Source organism: Oenanthe melanoleuca, chromosome Z (assembly GCF_029582105.1).
Source record: "Oenanthe melanoleuca isolate GR-GAL-2019-014 chromosome Z, OMel1.0, whole genome shotgun sequence".
Taxonomy (NCBI): Eukaryota; Metazoa; Chordata; class Aves; order Passeriformes; family Muscicapidae; genus Oenanthe; species Oenanthe melanoleuca.
Genome location: NC_079362.1, coordinates 49,898,899 through 49,917,773, shown reverse-complemented (window position 1 = coordinate 49,917,773; position 18,875 = coordinate 49,898,899). Strand labels below are relative to the sequence as shown.

At 38.9% G+C, this 18,875-nt stretch overlaps 1 protein-coding gene across 1 annotated transcript in view; it reads right to left on the bottom strand.

Annotated features, from left to right (window-relative positions):
• Positions 1 to 2,950: 2,950 nt before the first annotated feature.
• Positions 2,951 to 18,875, bottom strand: part of GLIS3 (GLIS family zinc finger 3) — a 121,596-nt gene continuing 105,671 nt past the window's right edge. The window contains exons 7-9 of the mRNA XM_056514643.1: positions 16,769 to 16,950; positions 8,270 to 8,449; positions 2,951 to 7,080 (exon numbers count right to left, since the gene is read on the bottom strand). Of these exons, the coding sequence (XP_056370618.1) occupies positions 6,944 to 7,080; positions 8,270 to 8,449; positions 16,769 to 16,950 (499 nt within the window). The 3' untranslated portion in view covers positions 2,951 to 6,943. The remainder of the gene's footprint in view (positions 7,081 to 8,269; positions 8,450 to 16,768; positions 16,951 to 18,875) is intronic.

Sequence of the window (18,875 nt, the reverse complement as noted above, 5' to 3'; positions counted from 1 at the left end):
AGATACAGCCGTGATAACAGGACAATATTAATGGGGATTAATTTGATGCAATATGTTGCATTAATTGGCAAACCACCCAATATTAGGTTTCTGCTTCTTTTCTTTAGTACAGGCAGCCAGAATAACATCCAGTGCCTTTGGTAACCATAATCCTCCCAAGTCCACTGTAAAATGCAGTTGGCTAGCTTTCTGAGGATCCTTCCTGGGATGGGATTCTCAGGCAGCAGGAGACACCAAAACCACTGACCTTTGCAGAGAGTGTGCAGGCTGTGGTCAGCTGTGGGCCACATTGGTCTCCAATTACTGCAGTGAACCTTTTGCCTTCAGAGTCCTCCAGTTTGTATCACCAGGCCCAGCACTGGTGATCCCTTGGCCTAAAGGAGCATCGAGGTCACCTTTAGATATCATTTCCCTTAAGGTCTTTGTTTATTTGCTAACAGCCTTCACTGTGCGTGATGACTTGTGTCAGTCCATAATTCATACAATGAAAGTAACAACTTCATCAGTAAGGCATGAAAAACTGATCAGACAAGCATTCTGACTTCTCATTCATTGTCTCTGTATGGTGAATGGTCTGTTAGAGGTCACATAGTGATTGAAAGTAAAATGGGCAATGGAATGGGCATGATCAGTTCTTTTAGTCCTTTGAGCCATTAAGCTCAAGCCTCCTTGACTGTCATGTTGGGGTTAACTAGAGCTTAATTACAATTGTGTTCTGTGTAAAGCGGTGGGTTAACAAGTGAAATCACAATGCTAGACAACAAGTCTAGTTCTTAGGATTGTAAATATAGCAGTCCCTGTTGCAGAAGCCACTTTGGGTTTTACTTTTTCAACATTCCTGGAATAGCTGAAGCTAGATGATTTATATGCAGCCAAGCTTGAAGTTTGCCCACTGATATAGTTTTGATCAAAAGGAAGAAAAGTATAATACTGAGGAATGGTTATATTTTTTTTCTGTCTGCCTAGGTGTGTTTGTAATGCTTTATCCTGTGTACCTAGCTGCAACCATGCATAAGGTTTGCATTTTTTGGTTATAACAAAGGCATGTTGGAGCATTTAACTAGACACATAGAAAGGTGTTCTTTGTTACAGTTCACTGAACTAACCCATCTCATTTGTGAATCATTAATGATACTGACTGCTGGGTAAATTTACTTTGGTTGTAAATCTATAAATGGCATGGGAAGATGTGGTAGAATGATTTTTCATACTTAGCTTTTAAATGAGAACATTATAGTTTCAAAGAAGGTGAAGGAAAAATATAAATTAACATTTTGGAAGAAAACCTTACAAGTGCTAACATTTTTCATTCTGGAAGATTAATTTTACCATTCTGTTTCTTGTAGTTATTGCTGTGAGTATACACAGTCATGCACAAGTTGTCCACTTTAGGACTATTCACTATGGGAGAAAATTTTTGAAACTGCCTTTCAAGGTGTCCTATCTACAGTGGGTAACAGACACAGTCTAAAAATCAGGGAATTCAAAACATATATGATGTTACTTGGAGTTACAATGTAATCCAAGGTAGGACACAGCAAGTTTGAATGAGAAGCATTTTCTTGAGGATCATGGCAAGAATTTCCTGAGGAGCATGGCCTAGGAAAATGGTCAGTTTTGTTTTCATTTAGAAATCCTCACGATTATCTGCAAATATAAGGTATTGTGTAATTAGGAGCAGTGAATATGAATGGATATATATTCAGAATGGAAGAATTGTATTTATTTTTCTCCCCTCTTATTGAAGGAGATTGCTGTACATAAAGCTTTATTGAAGTATTTTCCATTAGGGCAGAGCTGATATAAATTCACAAATACAGTGGGTTTTGGCACATGGGAGAACTCATAGCTGTAAGTACAAACAAGCAATGAATTAACATCATCTTTCCGGCCCCCCCAATTTTTATTTTGTAAGAATTTCTGATGTTTCAAAAAGGGATTCTGTTCTGAAATAGGAAAAGCCCAACTTTATCAAATAAAAAAGTTTAGATAACTTTCATTCAGAAATTATGTTCTTTGGGGGAATATACCTGTCACATAATGACATAATGACTATTTTTCAATAGGATAGTTTGCAGGTCATCATGAAACACTGGTCCAGTTCAAGCACACAGGAAAAAGCATCACTTTGAGATATCTTGAGCCATGCTACTTTCCACTGCATATGGCACTTGTATACTTCTTGTATACTTCTCATTTTAAGAGTTCTCCATTAAAAAGAAAAAATTGAATTTTAGAACACTTGAATTCAGCAGCTCTCATAGTAATTCTTCATTGTAGCTCACAGAATTCACTAACAATATTTGCTAAAGCATGGAGCATGTTTCCTGCATTAAATTAAGACGCAGGATAAATAAGATTGCACTGGGCAAAGCTTATTTTTAGCAAAACTCTACAGGATCACATATATAAGTGTCAGTGATAGTAGGCTTAGTATTTTTTTATCTGCTCATTGTTGACACAGAGCCAACCATGTCAATAATTTCACAGTAAGATGAACTAGGACCATTATTTTCAAAGGTCTCTTTGCAATCCTGTAACAGGATTTTTCTACACAATTATTTTATTAGTTTGTATTTTGTCCTTTGATTTCTAGTCCAATATGCGGGTGTGATACAAGGAATTTCTTATCTCCTAAGCCTGTTGGGTTCTCAGGGTGTGTTTTGGAAATAGGCATGCATCAACTTCTGTCTCTGTCTTTTGTCTTTATTTTGTCTAATGCAGACTTTTTAAAAAATGCTCTTTTCCTTACATTAAGTGCTCTAAAAAGTTTAATTGTTTGAGTATGTCAGAAACAATATCCAGGAAAAAAAACCAAAAAACTTTGATATGTTGTACTGTCAAATCACATGACCAAAGAAACCCATAAAAATTAAAAATTATCACAGCACAAAAATGTCATTAATTTTTTTTCTTTTATTTGTGTCTCCACCCAGGGTCTAAACACACACTGAGGCATTCATTTATCCCTACAAATCTGTAGCCTTATCATAACAAGAATTAAATCCAGACTTAAAACTCTGAGCCGAGTCGGTTTTTTTGAGAAATCTCCAAGAGTTTATTTCCTATTTCTATTTCTAATTATATGAATCAATACAAATAGTAGTAGTTTTATGGTGAAGGACAATGGCTAGAGCAGTTCTCTTTATAGGCATATCACAATATTATGTTCTACACATAATGTAATGGAGTTACAATTTTCCAGTTTTATTTTGTACCATGCACATACACCTTTCACTTTTACCTTTTACATAAAACAGAATGTTATAAAACAGGACAAAAATAACTTATGATTGTATGAAAAATAACTGTAAAAAAAATCACAAAATCACACATACTAGTAGAGCAAAAGGTGTAACTAATTCTTTTGAATTTTTACTTTTTTCATGACATGCAACAGACATTTCTTTAGAGGAAGATATATCAGCCAGATATACAGTATGGCAAATTAAGATTCTATGTATATATATAAGCATGTATAAATATGTGGATTACTCTGTAAGGTTTAGGAAAAACATAATCCCACTTTCTCTCCTCACCAAAGTGCTTTGTGTAAAAAATGTTACACAAGATGCTGTTTTCTGTACAGATGCTGCTTTCTGTACAGCAAAAAGAATTTCTTTTTCTTAAATAAAAACTCACTCAGCTAATTTTAATTTGTGGTCTTTTTCTTTTGCTTTACCTGCTTCAGGGAAATATATATACACACACAAAAAGCCCCAAACCAAGAACAAAATTCCATACAAACAAGAAAAAAAGTGCCATTTAAAAAAATCTGCTATAAAATTACACAGGGAAAACAGGGACTAAACCGTTAAAATGTAATTTTTATACTCATTCACACCTTTTCAAGAAAAGCTGAAAACAATATACAGTGTGACAGATGGCCTTAGCACTGAATTCTTCAGCATTGTAGTGGTAATCCACAATGCCTGTTTGTGTGGATACACACATAGAAAGGGAGACCCAAATCCACACGTGCACTCATGCATTTCCACTTATACACATGCACTTTCTATTTTAAACTCCAGTGTAGAACCATTTCTAATGCAGATATAAAAAGACCACTGAGTTGGGACACAGCTGAATTGTATAAAAGAAAATTATAAGTAATTTCTTTTGAATATGGTTTAATGTCTATAGTCTAAAATAACTTCATCTCTTAGAAATTAATCCCTTTAGAAAGTTAACAATACAGCAAGTAGAGTAACTACACAAAACTCACTGAGGCACAAGTATTTGCAAATAACTCAGTTATGCAGATAACCCACAAAATTGTATTTCATCAAGCACCATTTTTGATTGTGACAAACAGGATTCCCTATTTAAATATTCAATATACCTGGGATACGATGGGGTTTTTTATGCAACTGCCCTCAGTGATTAAATTGATGCCTTGAAGTCAGTCCAACTTCAAAGAGAATAATAAATAATAGTGAAGAATCCTCTTTGTCTCTGAATGAGAAGTAAACAAAGGCATACTTTTTTACAGACTGGTAGCCCACATTCATGTGTTTTGGCTGTTCTCTAGGGCCTTCTTTTTTAGGATTAAGGCTCATGGAAAGCTGTCAATATATATATTATATGTATGTGAAAGAATGACTTGATGACTTGCAAACATTTCCTTTTTAAAACGTAACTGATGAACCCCAAAGTTAAAAATGCCCTTTTTGAATTCTCTACTCTCACTTTCCCTTTGGTCAGTGTGTTTCAAAATGTGTAATCCCCCAACTCTACAGAACAACTTGAACATTCAGATACAAGAAAAAATTATTTCAAAACGTTTAAAAGTCAAGGCAGTACAGATCTGAAGACAGCAACAGTATTTCAGTTTTGTAAACTGCAGTGGACAAATTCTGGACAATCATGTGGTTAAAAGAATTTTGAAGGATTTATATATACAGAAGTATATAGATACATGTCTGTACATGCATATGTCCACACATAGTCTGATCCTGCCCTTGCTGACTTTGGTGGAACAAAACACAATTCCACACATTTGAAATTGAAGTGTTCAGTGTGACTATTCCTACTGAACCAAGTTACACTTGTGTAGTTACCACGGAATGGGCTTTAAGATAGTACAAAATTAAAGCTTTAGGAAAAGGCAAAACTTGTGGTCAATGCAAAAGGACTGTCTTTTTGATTGCACATGTATAGCTGTGAAGGATGAATGGTGTCATTTAACCCAATGCAAATCACATATGTAACATCTAGACCTCTTTGTGCAAGTTGGAGCAGAGGGACATTCTCTTGTGATGTGAGAAGTAGAATGTATAGGGGAAGACTTGGCACAGAATTAGCTGTGTTTCAGTCAATTCTTGTTGTACTTCATTTATGTGTATATGATTTATTGATATATTCTATGTATCGGATGAAAATCTCTCCATTAAGTATTTAAGCACATGACTGCACATAAGAATATACTTCATGAATAAAAACCTCAAAAGATTGCAAGTGTTCACAAACATCTGGACATAAATTCATCCACATAATTTCAGATTAAATTTGAGCCAAATTGGACTTAACAATTCTCAAAAGCTTGCCAGGAAAACAAAAGAGTTTGTATAAACCCTTTTTTTTAAGCTTATCTTTTTAGGAGAGTGATTTCAGAAGCATAGTTATGGTCCAGCCTGCAAAAATGAACTTTTCTGTCTTTATCAGGTCATGAGAATATTACGATGTACACTACACAGTAAGAAGTCCACAAAATGGATGAACAGGAATTAAAACTAAAAACTTGGTCTTACTATTGTAAGAGTTGTTCTCAAAGTATACAGGATCACAGTGATGACATCTCTACTGCAAAATACTGGTTTTAACTCATAACCCTGTATGTTTTATGAAGGACAACCTAATTTGCTTGCATCCTGGACTAAATTTGAGGACCTTGAGCCTGACATTGATCAGAAAAACCAAAACCACCAAGTTTTATCTCTCTAAGTAACCAGAGGAAACATAGTACGCTTAAGAGTAGTTCTTCTTTCTGAAAATGTGTTATGGAAAAAGATTAGGACAAACAAAATTTAATTGAATCAGTACAGACAGCTTTTTAAAAAAATATGTGGGATTTAAGGAAGAATCTTTCCTACAAAATATTTTAAACTTTTCTGCAGAAGACTATAACACATACAGCAACAATGCTCTACAATCTAACTAAAAAGCAACTGAAAGTTAAAATGCGTTTATGCTTATCTGGCAGATGTGCTAAATTGAGACAAAGTCCACATAACTTCTTGTGTATTTAAACCTTCTTATTAATGCTTAAAGGGTCAGAATGAATGTTGGGAAAACAGTAATAGCCATACTGTATGGCATAAAATAAAGAGGGAAGGAAAGAACACCTAACCTGAGGACTGTAAAAAATCCTCTACCAACAATGTTTAATCCAAAAGAAGCCATGCCAATGCCTCCAACAGGTAGTGCCAACATATATTAAAATTTCTCTTCCTTCTGGATAGTGGTGTGTGTTAAACTTTGGAAGTATCATATATAGACAGGTTGTGCAAAAACTGTATACCTTTGAACTGTTTGTAGTATGCTCTGGTTTTGCTTCTTTTCCTTTTTTGAAAAAGGAATTTTCTAAAGCTGTGCTCTTCTGTAAGTGCACCCATTCAGCTTGAAAGAATTATAGCCAACAACCAGTTTTCTTATTTGGTCTCTGCATTCCCTTTGAGAAATTAAAATAAGAAATAATTTTTAAAGTACAGTTGCTGAACCACAGATGAGAAGAAAAGAAACAATTGCTAAGGTTGTGGCAAAGCTTGCTTTATCCAAACATTCTTCTCAGCTGGCTGCTTGCAGTTCCTCTCCATTATGTACGTATATTTAGTCATATCCCCATACATACATGGCAGTTTCATGGAGAGAAGAAATTTGTAGGGAAATAAAAGAAGGGCAAAATGAAACAGAATCAAGTTCTTGTAACTAGATATACATTACTTTAGCCTTCAGTGTATACAGAAGAAAGCTGGCTGGAACAATGATCCACTGCATTTACTTGTAGGAAACTGCTGTCATCTGGCATGCTGCAAGCTGAATCACCAAAGATACCTACAGACCCTGCTGGAAAGTCATACACTGGGAGAAGAAACAAAACAAAAAACCCACAGTTAATAAGCAGGATAACTATATAATTAAATATGTCCTAATACTAATGCATAGAACTGGAAATGGTTTTAAATCAAATACACAAATAAAATAAATAAGCCAATATATGTACGAAATTAATTACATGACTTACTGCTTACCAAGGGAGGAATTTTCAGTTCTGTCAGTATCAATTCTGAAGTAGAGCAGATTTCATTGCAACTAACACCTCCCCATTAATGGGTCTTAAAACTGTGATCATTAAAAAAATAAACTTCATGCTTGTTTAACAAATTTCATCATACTGAACACAGGATAAAAGACAACAAAATATAAAAGCAAAGTAGATCCTGGCATAGAAATTACTACCTTTTATGAGTGTCAATAGTAAGCCCAAGAGTAACTGTTTGCAGACACACTCCCATCTTTTGGATAACATGTTTACATCCTGTGAGATGCCTCTTTTTAACTACAGGTTCAATGGCCTTGCAATACAGTTCGAAGGAGCAAGACATAAAAGGCACTTCAAAGCACAAGAAATGTTAAATGGATTCATCCTGTGTGGAAGGGCAGTAGAAGACCTAGGCATTAGTTAAGTGCTAAGATTAGGTTCACTGTCCTGTACTGGTCCTTTGCATGGAGATCTTTCATCCTTCCAGTGCAGCATGCAAGGCCCCTTACTTTTTATCTAGGCACAGACAAAGTTAAGTGCACGCAGGTGAGTGTGCATCCAGGCAGTTTTTGTCATGGGAACGTGAATAAATGAAATTTAAGACTGATAAACCAAACATGGACCAAACAAAATCAGTAGTTTGAATCATCTCAGGTCCCTGCCACAATATGTGCAGTGGAGTGGAGTGGCTGCACAAATATCACAGAGGGCTCAATGGACTGTATTTCTGTATTTCAAATACACAAGCCAGAGACTGTCCAAGCCCCACAGGCTAGAATCTTGAGGAGCCTTTGGCAGTGTGCAGACTGCACACAGGATGGCTGTTACTGCCACTTGCAGTGACAGCCAGCCTCAACACAACCACTAACGAAGGTCTGGAAACAACTTCCTCTTTGTAAAGAGTCAAATCCATCATGACACATCCCACCCGAATACAGAGCTCGGGCACATCTGCCAATGGTCACAAACTGTACACAATCACACATGGAGCCACCAGCTGTTATTTACCTTTGATACCAGAATGATCTGAAAAACTTTGATGGAAAATGCCAAGCCCTGCCTGGCCCACTGATGTAAGAGCTGAGCAGTCAACAGGAGGAACCATATCGCAAGAAACACTGTCTTGTATGCTCTTCTGAATGTCAGCATAATGTGGAGGGCAGAAAGTCTGAAGCTGCCCATAGAAACCTAGAATGAGAAGAAGGCCATCAATAAAAGACCTGGACAGAGGTACAAAGGATAGTTTGTGGAACCATGGCCATGAGAATGATGAAAACCTCAACTGCCATACCACCCGGTTTTCAATAGTTTTAAACAAATAAAGCAGCATTGATATGATGCTCCCTAAAACTTCCTCAAGTTGCCACTAGTTTCAAACACAATCTACTACGTGGACATTCTGATTCCAGCAGGACCTGTGAGAGGCACTGACTGGCCAGAATTTTTTCAGAAATTTCTCCCTATACTGTGCAATTCTGTATCTGAACTGTTACTCTACAGAGTCACACTGTGCATCTGCCAGAAAATCTAAGAAAATGCTAAATTCAAAAGATTACCCAAGTAAAGTTTGAATAAAATCCAAGGACACATCACTGATGCAAAGACAGATGGCTGATAGTAGGGTTATAGACATAGGGACTCTGAGCAAAAAGTTTTTATGATGGAAAGAGAGCACAGAAAATTAATGTAACTTTCCTAGATACAAGTACTTTTCACAATTCAGTATCAATTATCCATCTTTTAAAATAGGGAGTCATAAACAAGAAATAAGCATATGTAGTTCTCTTTCCGTCAGTTATTCAGCACTGTTCTAAATGTCTTTGTGTGCATCTGCAGTGCATCAAGGTACAGTGCAGAGGTATTAGAACTGGAGCCCAACATGACACAGCAAAATCTCCTAACTTGGTGTCTTCATTCACACAGTGCCATGCCCAAGATAATCTACAATACAGCTGAATGTAGGATAACATGAAAATATATCCAACTCAGGCAGTAGACCGTGATCATACTTGAGATATCTGTTAGGTAGCTAACTGTACCATCAGTTTTCTGTGTTTCCATGCAGCACTGGAAAAACTAAAAAAAAAAACCAGGCAAATGAGTTGGCTAATAAAGCTCCAGCAACTGAACATTTCAGCTCCAACTCTGGATGGTACATTTGTCTCTTATTAAACTATTTAAAACACACACATGCACAGGTTACATCAGCTGTGTTTCTTTGAATCAGTACACTACAGCCAAGATTCATCATGTCAAGGTACAGAACAAACAACTACTCTTCTGACATGATAGCATTACTTCCCTAGGAAAGTGAAATATTTTTGAATATGAGAGAAGAACTGTAAGCTGTTAGAATTGCTTCTGAAAACAAGAAGTTCTTGTTTTTTACCACATAAAGAACCTTGTCCTGAAAGATACTGAACATCTAAAAAGCCCTGGTAGACAGCTCAGCTCAAATTCACACATACAGTTTTCCACCTACATTTGTAAGAGGATTTGTAATTTGTACTTATCCTATTGAACTGTTGTGGACAGAGATTTCATTATGGATATGTAATGAATGACTGCCACAATTATTGTTTCCATATGGCAGGAAGTTTCTGATGGACATCTATTTCCTCCTCAGTCATATTTCTGCCTGTCACAAGAAAAAGAATATTTTCTCAAGAAAATCATTATAGCTGCCATTCAGAAATAAACGCTATATGTGAGTAGTCTTTGCTGCTGTGACATGTAAAAATTCCAGCTGTCTTTGGCCTGAAATACTTCAAGATAGTGTTTCTTTGTGGCATATTTCTGCATGTCAACTAGGCAAATTACACAAACACCAAGTAATCATGTGGTACCATCTGGCTGTGAAGGACAAAAGGAAAAGAAAGAGTGAGATACAAGTCATATACTGTACTAATTTGCAAATCACTAATACTGGACTTGCAAATGTGAAAAAATAGAAATGTTTCTGTTTATTAAAATCTTATTATTTGGAATTTAAAGATAGCTGTTACTAGTAGAGCTGTCTGTGTAGAGGCAGTAATATAAGTAACTCTTATCAGCTAACTTTTTTTTTTTAAACAAATGACAACTTTTTATTTTCTTTAAATGAATATTTTGCATATTTTTTTTTTTATTTCTTCCATAACTCAGACAGCTCTGGTCATCAGCTTAAGTCACAAACACATGTGAGCAGAGTTACAGACACAATTTTAAAGGACAACCAGATTTCTGATGCAAAAATGTTGGCAGTATCATATGCATCCAAAAGAAAGTCAGCTGTGCCCATGCCCAAAGAAGCTTTACCTTAGTCTATACTATACAGCACAAAAACTTTCTCACTGTGAAAAGGGTACTTCTGTTGCTGTTCTTTCCTTTCATACCTAGCATGTCACTTCTGGCTTGTCTCAGAGCAAGCAATACTTTACTATTGCAGTTGCCTGTGTACTGTGGCTGCCTGTGTCTTCAGCCACCTCTCCTTAGAGTAGTTTTTCATGGTTGAAAAGAATCACCAGTACAGTGCAGGTGCTGGGCCAATTGTTGCAGATTTCCAGCACCTACACTGTCTTCTGTCTACAAACATATTACATTGGCATGCAACAGCATTTAGCTGGGATGTTGTCATTCCAGTCTCCAGGCCAGGACAGTTTCAGATTTATGGAATGGTAATACAGCAAAAGATACTACAATCTAATGAAAGGAAAAGAAGAGCTTAACTTCTACAGCTCAGTGAGGCATCTAGCATCATCACTTACAAACATTCCATGCAGCAAAGGATATTGTGAATTTCACAAGAGCAAGAAAAGGGAATATTTAGTCAATTATGTAATATTAAGTGAGGCAATAGAAAGCCCTCTCTGACACTACTGTGTACGTTGAAAATTACTCAGAACAAATAATGAAACTTGAACTGTAGACAATGTTCTTCCAAGAAAAAGACGTTTCACAATACAAGTAGCTAGTAGATACAAGAAGGCTGTCAGTCTTAGATCTCATACATATTTCTCTCTAAAGGACAGTACTCTGAGATCACCATGATCATTTAAGATGTTCAGGCTTTCAGAAACTGCATCTGTTTAGAACTTGCTTTCTTCAAAAAGCTTTTGGGTAATGAAACTCTTTCTTCCTTGATAAAGCAAATTTAAATGGAACTGACAAGTTTAAGACTACATACTGAGGCAAATTGTCACTATTGTCTGGTAGCAGATTGAGCTGAAGCGGCTATAGTTACAACACTTTAAATCTTGAAAAGGCAGGTTATGAACCACAGGAGACAGAAATTAACAGAACTTCCCACAGCCACTTCTTGTATACATAATAGTATGGTGTGGAGATAACTCAGGTGTTTTTCTGCATTGTAATGAATTGATCAAGGAAGACAGCAATCTTTGTATTGGTACTGGGAAAACATGAACTCTTGAAGCATCTGCTTTGGAGAGAGAGAGTTTAGGTAAGCCTTTAAGACACAGGACAATGCTTTCAGTGCAGCGTATAGGATGAGACAGCTGTGCTTAAGCTGGAGGGAGAACATTCTGACAAAATACCTTGTACAGTGACAACAGGTTACTTGATCTTTGAAAAAAACATTTAATGCACACATTGTGGGTTAAAGTTCAGTCTACATTGTCTTCATACCAGTTTTAAGTGCAAAGATCTTTAGAATTTGAACTTTCAGTTGTTAGCTCATATGTGTGCATATAATTTCTGTCAGCAGTGTCTATTTTCTACACAGGCTTTCCTAGGAGAGTGAGGCAGACACAATAATGCTAATGTGGGACTAACTATGGTACAGGCTTAAGGTCCAAGCCCTTGAAAGTCAACCATTTTTTAATCTCAGAAGATAGTATTAAACTGAATTTTAAATTTGGACGTGTGTGGGAGCCCAGAGTATTCCTCTGGCTTCCCTGGGAGGTTTAAGACCCTCCTGGCGGGGTCCCCAAAGACCCTGGAATGAGACCCAGGTGTCCCAGGGGCTGGATTTAGCTCCTTGGAACAATTTACCAACATTGAGAGAAGAAATGCAAGCTGCAAAAATAAACAGAGTGTATATTAGACTGTTAGGATGTAGAATAAGTAGATTTCTAGAATGTTTATATTAAGGGGCTTGTTGCCAACATGGAGAATTTGGGGTGTGGATACCTCTTCCTCCTTCTTCTCCGTGTCATCCATGCTGGGTGACATGCTGGCACTTTCAGATTGGATGTGAACAAAGCTGGACCATGTTATAAGACTGAAGTGTATTGGGAGTCAAATGTAAACACCTAGTAGGTAATTTAGAGTATAAAAGATAAGTCCTGCCTCTGCCAGGCAGATTCTGCCCTGGACGTCTAGTGAGCAGACCGCTGTTCACTGGACAAAGCATTCCTGAGATAAGGAAGAATAAACAACCATGAAAACCTCTAAGAACAGCCTCCTGCAGTCTCTCATCGGCAGGCATTGGAAAGAGCTGGGTTCCAGACCACCTGCATGTCCTCCAGAGGTGATCTCAGGTCTAAGGAGACACCTTGGGATGTGACAGACGTGTAATAGGACTTTAATTCAAATGTGACATTCACTCAGATGAGGGTCTCCACTGGGCCTTCTTCTTGTAAAGAATGCTAACCCACATATTTTATTCTTTTAAATCCTCTTTGAACTGTAGGAGAGGGAGATGGGAACACAATAGCATTGCTCTGACCTGCCCTGAAGAGAAGATGACCAAGGAGATATGAAGGCTGCTGTACAAGCTGGTGCAAGTCCTGTGTAGAGCAACAATTAATCCAGGGTGATTTGTGAACCCCTGGGAAGCAGGATTCTTTGGAAAGTCTACTTTGGAGCAACTGGTTGTGCTCCCAGTTTCTAGGGTTCCTAAAACTCCCATGGCCATGAGAGGAAGAATGTGGTAAAGCCATCTGTGTAACTGAAAGACAATTTTTGTTCCAGGCAGGAAGACAGATCATAATGTCTGGATGCCTTTCCAGAATATGAGCTCTTGCCAAATTTTCAGCAAAAAAGGGAATAAATAAAATGTTTTGTACTGTGGAAACAGAAGGGCTAACCTGATCCCTTCAAGTCTTGCACAAGGAATTTACTGGATCTGTTCTGGCATGTTTTCGCATATGTCATATGACAATGAACTGTATATTTAGAAATTTCACTCTGTACTCTGTTGGCCATCCAGGGTTAGTGAAACTTCTATCAGAGAATATAGAAAGCCAACAGTAACTGCTTACGCCCATTGGTAAATTTCATGTTCTTCTAGTACTATCAGTGATGTAAGGAATTACTACTCTGCGGAGAAAACCACCTGTCTCAGATCCTGCTTCTCTGTGGCCAGTACAATATGAAGAATGTAACAGAATTGGCACTTTCCTTTCTCTGCTTCACATTCATGAACTCAGGGAGATGCCTGTTTCCTCTCTTTGCCTAGAGAGACTGCTTAGATCAGTGGAAGAGAATAAAAGAAGCCTTGTGTTGTGGCTTGATATTGGCCAAATGCCAGGCACCCACGAGAGTTGCTCACTCACCCTCCAATTCCACAGCTGGGCAGCAGAGGGAAAAAAAGAAAAGAATTAATGAAGGGTTCATGAATGAGATAAGGGCCAGGAGAAAACACTTCAAGGGCAAAACAGACTCAACTTAATGTTGCAAAGTGAACAGAATCAGGGAGGATAATGAGAAGTGAAATAAGCCATTAAAACACCTTTTCACCCCAGGAAACTCCCTGCATCCCACTGACAGCACAGGGAGACAGGCATGAGAGTTTTGGTCAGTTGTGACTGAGATTTTCTCCTGCTGCTCAGGCAGAGTCCATCCCCTGTGAGGCCATGGGGTCCTGACCTTGGGACACAGTTCTCCATGAACTTCTCCAGTGTGGGTCCAATCTCACAAGCAGCAGTCCTACCAAAGCTGTTGCAATGTGAGTCCCTCCCATGGGCACACAGTCTTCCCAAAGCTGCTGTGATGTGGGTCATTCTTCCACAGGGTGCAGTCCTCCACGGACAGGCTGCTCCAGTCTGGAAGCAGGGCCCTCTTTCCCCCAGGATCACAGCCTTCTCCAGGCACCCACCTGCTCCAGCATGGGCACCTCCATGGGCAGTGGGTGGATCTCTGCATCCCCATGGATCCCCATGGGCTGTGGGTGGATCTCTGCATTCCCATGGATCCCCATGGGCTGTGGATAGATCTCTACATTCCCATGGATCCCCATGGCTGTGGGTGGATCTCTCATTCCCCATGGATCCCCATGGGCTGTGGGTGGATCTCTGCATCCCCATGGATCCCCATGGGCTGTGGGTGGGTCTCTGCATCCCCCATGGATCCCCATGAGCTGTGGGTGGATCTCTGCATCCCCATGGATCCCCATGGGCTGTGGGTGGATCTCTGAATTCCCCATGGATCCCTATGGGCTGTGGGTGGATCTCTGAATTCCCCATGGATCCCCATGGGCTGTGGGTGGATCTCTGCATTCCCCATGGATCCCCATGGCTGTGGGTGGATCTCTGAATTCCCCATGGATCCCCATGAGCTGTGGATGGATCTCTGCATCCCTGTGGATCCCCATGGGCTGGGGGTGGATCTCTGAATTCCCCATGGATCCCCATGAGCTGTGGGTGGATCTCTGCATCCCTGTGGATCCCCATGGGCTGGGGGTGGATCTCTGCATCCCCCATGGATCCCCATGGGCTGTGGGTGGATCTCTGCATCCCCATGGATCCCCATGGGCTGTGGGTGGATCTCTGCATCCCCATGGATCCCTATGGGCTGTGGGTGGATCTCTGCATTCCCCATGGATCCCCATGGCTGTGGGTGGATGTTGGGGAGGGAACAGAGAAATCTTATAAGTGCCAAGCAAGTAGTTCTGAAACAATAGATGAAATAGAGATGTTAGCATATTTTGATATAGATGCTGAAAACAGTCATGTTAAGGTTTGAGGCCTCTTCCTTTGTTTAGATGATACCAAATGCCACAAATACCAAAGAACCAACAGACATCCTGTCCCAAGCCTGGCAGGAAAGGTCTGAAGATAAGGGTTACAGATAAGAAAGCCATAAAACATGGTAATTTAGTAGTTCCTATAGGTTGCATGCAAATATTAGGAAATTAGTATATTGTATTAGACTGGTTATTGGAAAATTAGAATATTCATTGTAGAAGAACTTATTGTATTGTGAACAGGAAATCGCTCTCTTATTTCTTACTCCTTAGCTCTGATCTCTAAGCTCTCTCTTGCTCTCTCTCACACCCTTGCTCTTATCTGTTACTCTCCATGCTCCACACTCTTTCTTATACCCACACTCTCATAATAAACTGCAAACCTGAAGAACAGATAATAGTAAGCTCGTGAGTCTGTCCAGCGACCGTCCAACAACCCGACCCCCACAGGTGGATCTCTGCATCCCCATGGATCCCCTTGGCTGCAGGGCACATTTGCTTCACCATGGTCTTACCACAGCCTGCAGAGGAATCTCAGCTCCAGTGCCTGAAGCAGCTCCTCCCCTCCTTCTGCACTGACCTTGGTGTCTCCACGTTGTTTCCCTCAAATGTTCTCACCTCCTCCTCTCTAGCTAGAAGCAAAACTGTGTCTACTTTGTTTAGATTTTCTTCCTAAATCTGCTATGACAGAGGCATCACCCATATCTCTAGTTGGCCCAGGCTTGGCCAGCAGTGTGTCCATCCTCAGAGCCATCAAGGATTGGCTCTGCTGGAAGTGATTGAAGCTTCCAGCAGTTTCTCACAGAAGCCACCTCTGTGACCCCCCCACTACTAAAAACCAGGCTGTGCAAAACCGATATACCTTGCTCTTCCCAGCATGTTTCCTGTAATATCTACAATGGTAATTCTTTGGAAGTCTGATCAATAAGCAGAATCCTAAGACCTTTAAAAGTCCAGTTTGCTATATACCTTGTGTCTACAAATATGGGAAACCATATATTTAAACAGTTGAGAGAAAACAACAATACTGCTGTCAACACACTCCTGAAATGTGAAATTCAGTCTCCACCAGCTAGGAAAAACAAACAAACAAAACAACCCACAAGCTGATTATTTTCTTCTTGGTTACAGAAAAATATACAAGATTGAAAAGAGAGAAAGAGGTCTTATAATAGCTGATTACACAGCACAAGTGCAAACGCAGCTGCAAGAGTCTTCCGTGCGTACAGAATAAGAGCTCTCCATCTCCCCACAAATACAAGGGAGAAAAATATCCTACCTCCTGAAAACCTGGTTAACACTCGCATGCTAAATCAGGAAGGATTAGAAGTGTAACATTAGAAAATTAAAAGCCATCACAGAATTTTTTTGCCATTCTGTTTCAGGAACAGCACTGAAAATCAGTCTGAAGAGAAACATTGTAACTCCGTACTACGATGAATAACAACTAGCCAAAGCAAGAATTTTAAAGAAGCCTGAAGGCAGGGTCTTTCAAGGAAAGGGCCTGAAAAATATCAGTGCCAGTCCCTGAAGCACTTGATTTGAAGATAAGCAATAGCACCAAACAACTAACATCAGTGACGAAGATTCTTCCTTCTTACCCTGGATGTGAAGGGCATTTGGCTGAAAAGAAGGGCTTTCTGCTGGTTGGTATGTCTTCAGAGGCATCCCTGCAAGCTGTGGAAGCTGAGGAGGTTGTGGAGTCTGTCTCTGCATCATAGATTGTGGAATGGACATTCTCTGGGGGCTGATGTGATGAGGAGAAGGAGCTGGAGTAACAAACCTAGAAGTTCAAAACCAAAAAACTGTAAAATCTCTGATACATAAGAGCTAAATATGGTTTTTACTTTATTTAGATCACTTTAGTTATTTGCACAGATACAGACTTCTAGAATAACAGTGAGCAGCCCAAATACAGATGACATATTTTTAAATGGTGACATATCATTAGACTTGACATCTGGGGATGTGTGTTATCATGGAAAACTACTTTTAACCCACTCCTTCTGTGTGTGCGTCTTAAGTCATAATTGGAGGAGATGCCTCAAGGGCATGTTCCCAAACACCAAAAAAGAAACATGATATTTCTGCAAGAGGATGAGTGGAAAGTGACATGGTAATCCTGTTGCAGATCCTGTCTCTCCACCACTAACAATAAGCTGCAGGTCTGCTAAGGAGGAATACCCTTCTCTGTGCTCAGTGGCTGCTGCCAGGAGGGATCAGTGCCTGCAGTCAATAGTCTGCCAGTGTAATAAAATATGGATCTGGTCCCTGTTTCCTGAGACTGGACCTCAATTTACTAGATAACTTTTTTTTTTTTTAAACTTAATGAAAAAGCATGTTTTTCCTAAAGAACTGTAAGGAAGTTTTTATAAGGTGCAACTACAGTAGTAGCCCTACAGAACCCCTCTGAGTAGGGTGATCATACTGGTTATAACTGTATTTAAATCCAAGTCACTTGAGATCTTTTATGCTGCAGCTAAGAACCTGTATCTATCACATGTTACCTATGTGATTTTGACTTAATTTGAAAGGTATTTACTACCTTTCTGGTGAACCATTATCTATATTTGCGGTGTAGCAAGTATCAAGATGAACTCTGGATGATGTACTGCCTATTCAGTTTTCTGTGAGAAGCATATTTGGTAGGGTTTGGATGGTCCTGCTGTGATGTGATATTAACTTAATAAACATATATTACTTCAGAAATGCTACATGGAAATAAAGATGTTACTACTGAGCCACTGAGTCTTTAATGTGTCAAATATTTCATTGTTCCAGATAACTGATGCAGAGTAGACTGAAAGATATACCAGGGATGAAGAGAACAAAGCATGCACATATTTCACAATAATACTAGAGAACAGCTTTTTTAGAAAGAAAAATCAGTATTTATTTTGTGATAGAAATATCAGGTTTTTAAAAGGTGCTATAACAACCTGGTTATATGTCTCCTGAGTAATAACTGGAGTTAGTTTTTTGTATAGGAGTCACATAGACTGTTATCTCCTGCCAGAGATTGAGATCCAAGCACAGACAGTCTAAACACTTTTATTATTTTAAAATTCATGGGATATAATCTTTTGTATTTTCAGGATTAATTTGTGAAAATTAATTGCTGAAAAATTATTTTAACCAGTAGCCACTAACAGGAAAAATCCTTTTCAAAACTTGAACTGGAAAGCACAGTTTTACACATCTACCTTTGATTTAACATCCAAAAAACTTCCTCCCAGTAATAATGCACTATACTTTACAGCCAGAGAGGACTCCTTTTTATTAGACATGATTTAATAGAAATAAACTTTATAACATATAGGTGGCCCTTATAATTATTCATAAATCAACCTGGCTTACCCATATCCACGACAAGTCATCTCCTTTTTCTTTCCTTCTGCTTAACAAAAGAGAAACATACTTGACGCAGCCCAGATTTGTCTCTGAACAAATCTCATTATATTCCTGGAAGAACAGCTAATTAATTTTTTTTCCTGAAACACTCAGGACCATCTTGTAACCACCTGGAAACTGCAATCAAGAGCTGTAGTCAAGCCCAGGTGTCAAGCCAATCAGGAACCAGCCAGATTTGCAGAAAGTTGCCCTTCCCCATGTCTGACGGGTGTAAAATCTGAGCAGGAATGTTTCTGGAGCCATTAGGAAAATCTGTGACTCTATGGCTCAGGTTCAGAGTTAGCCTCACTGACATCT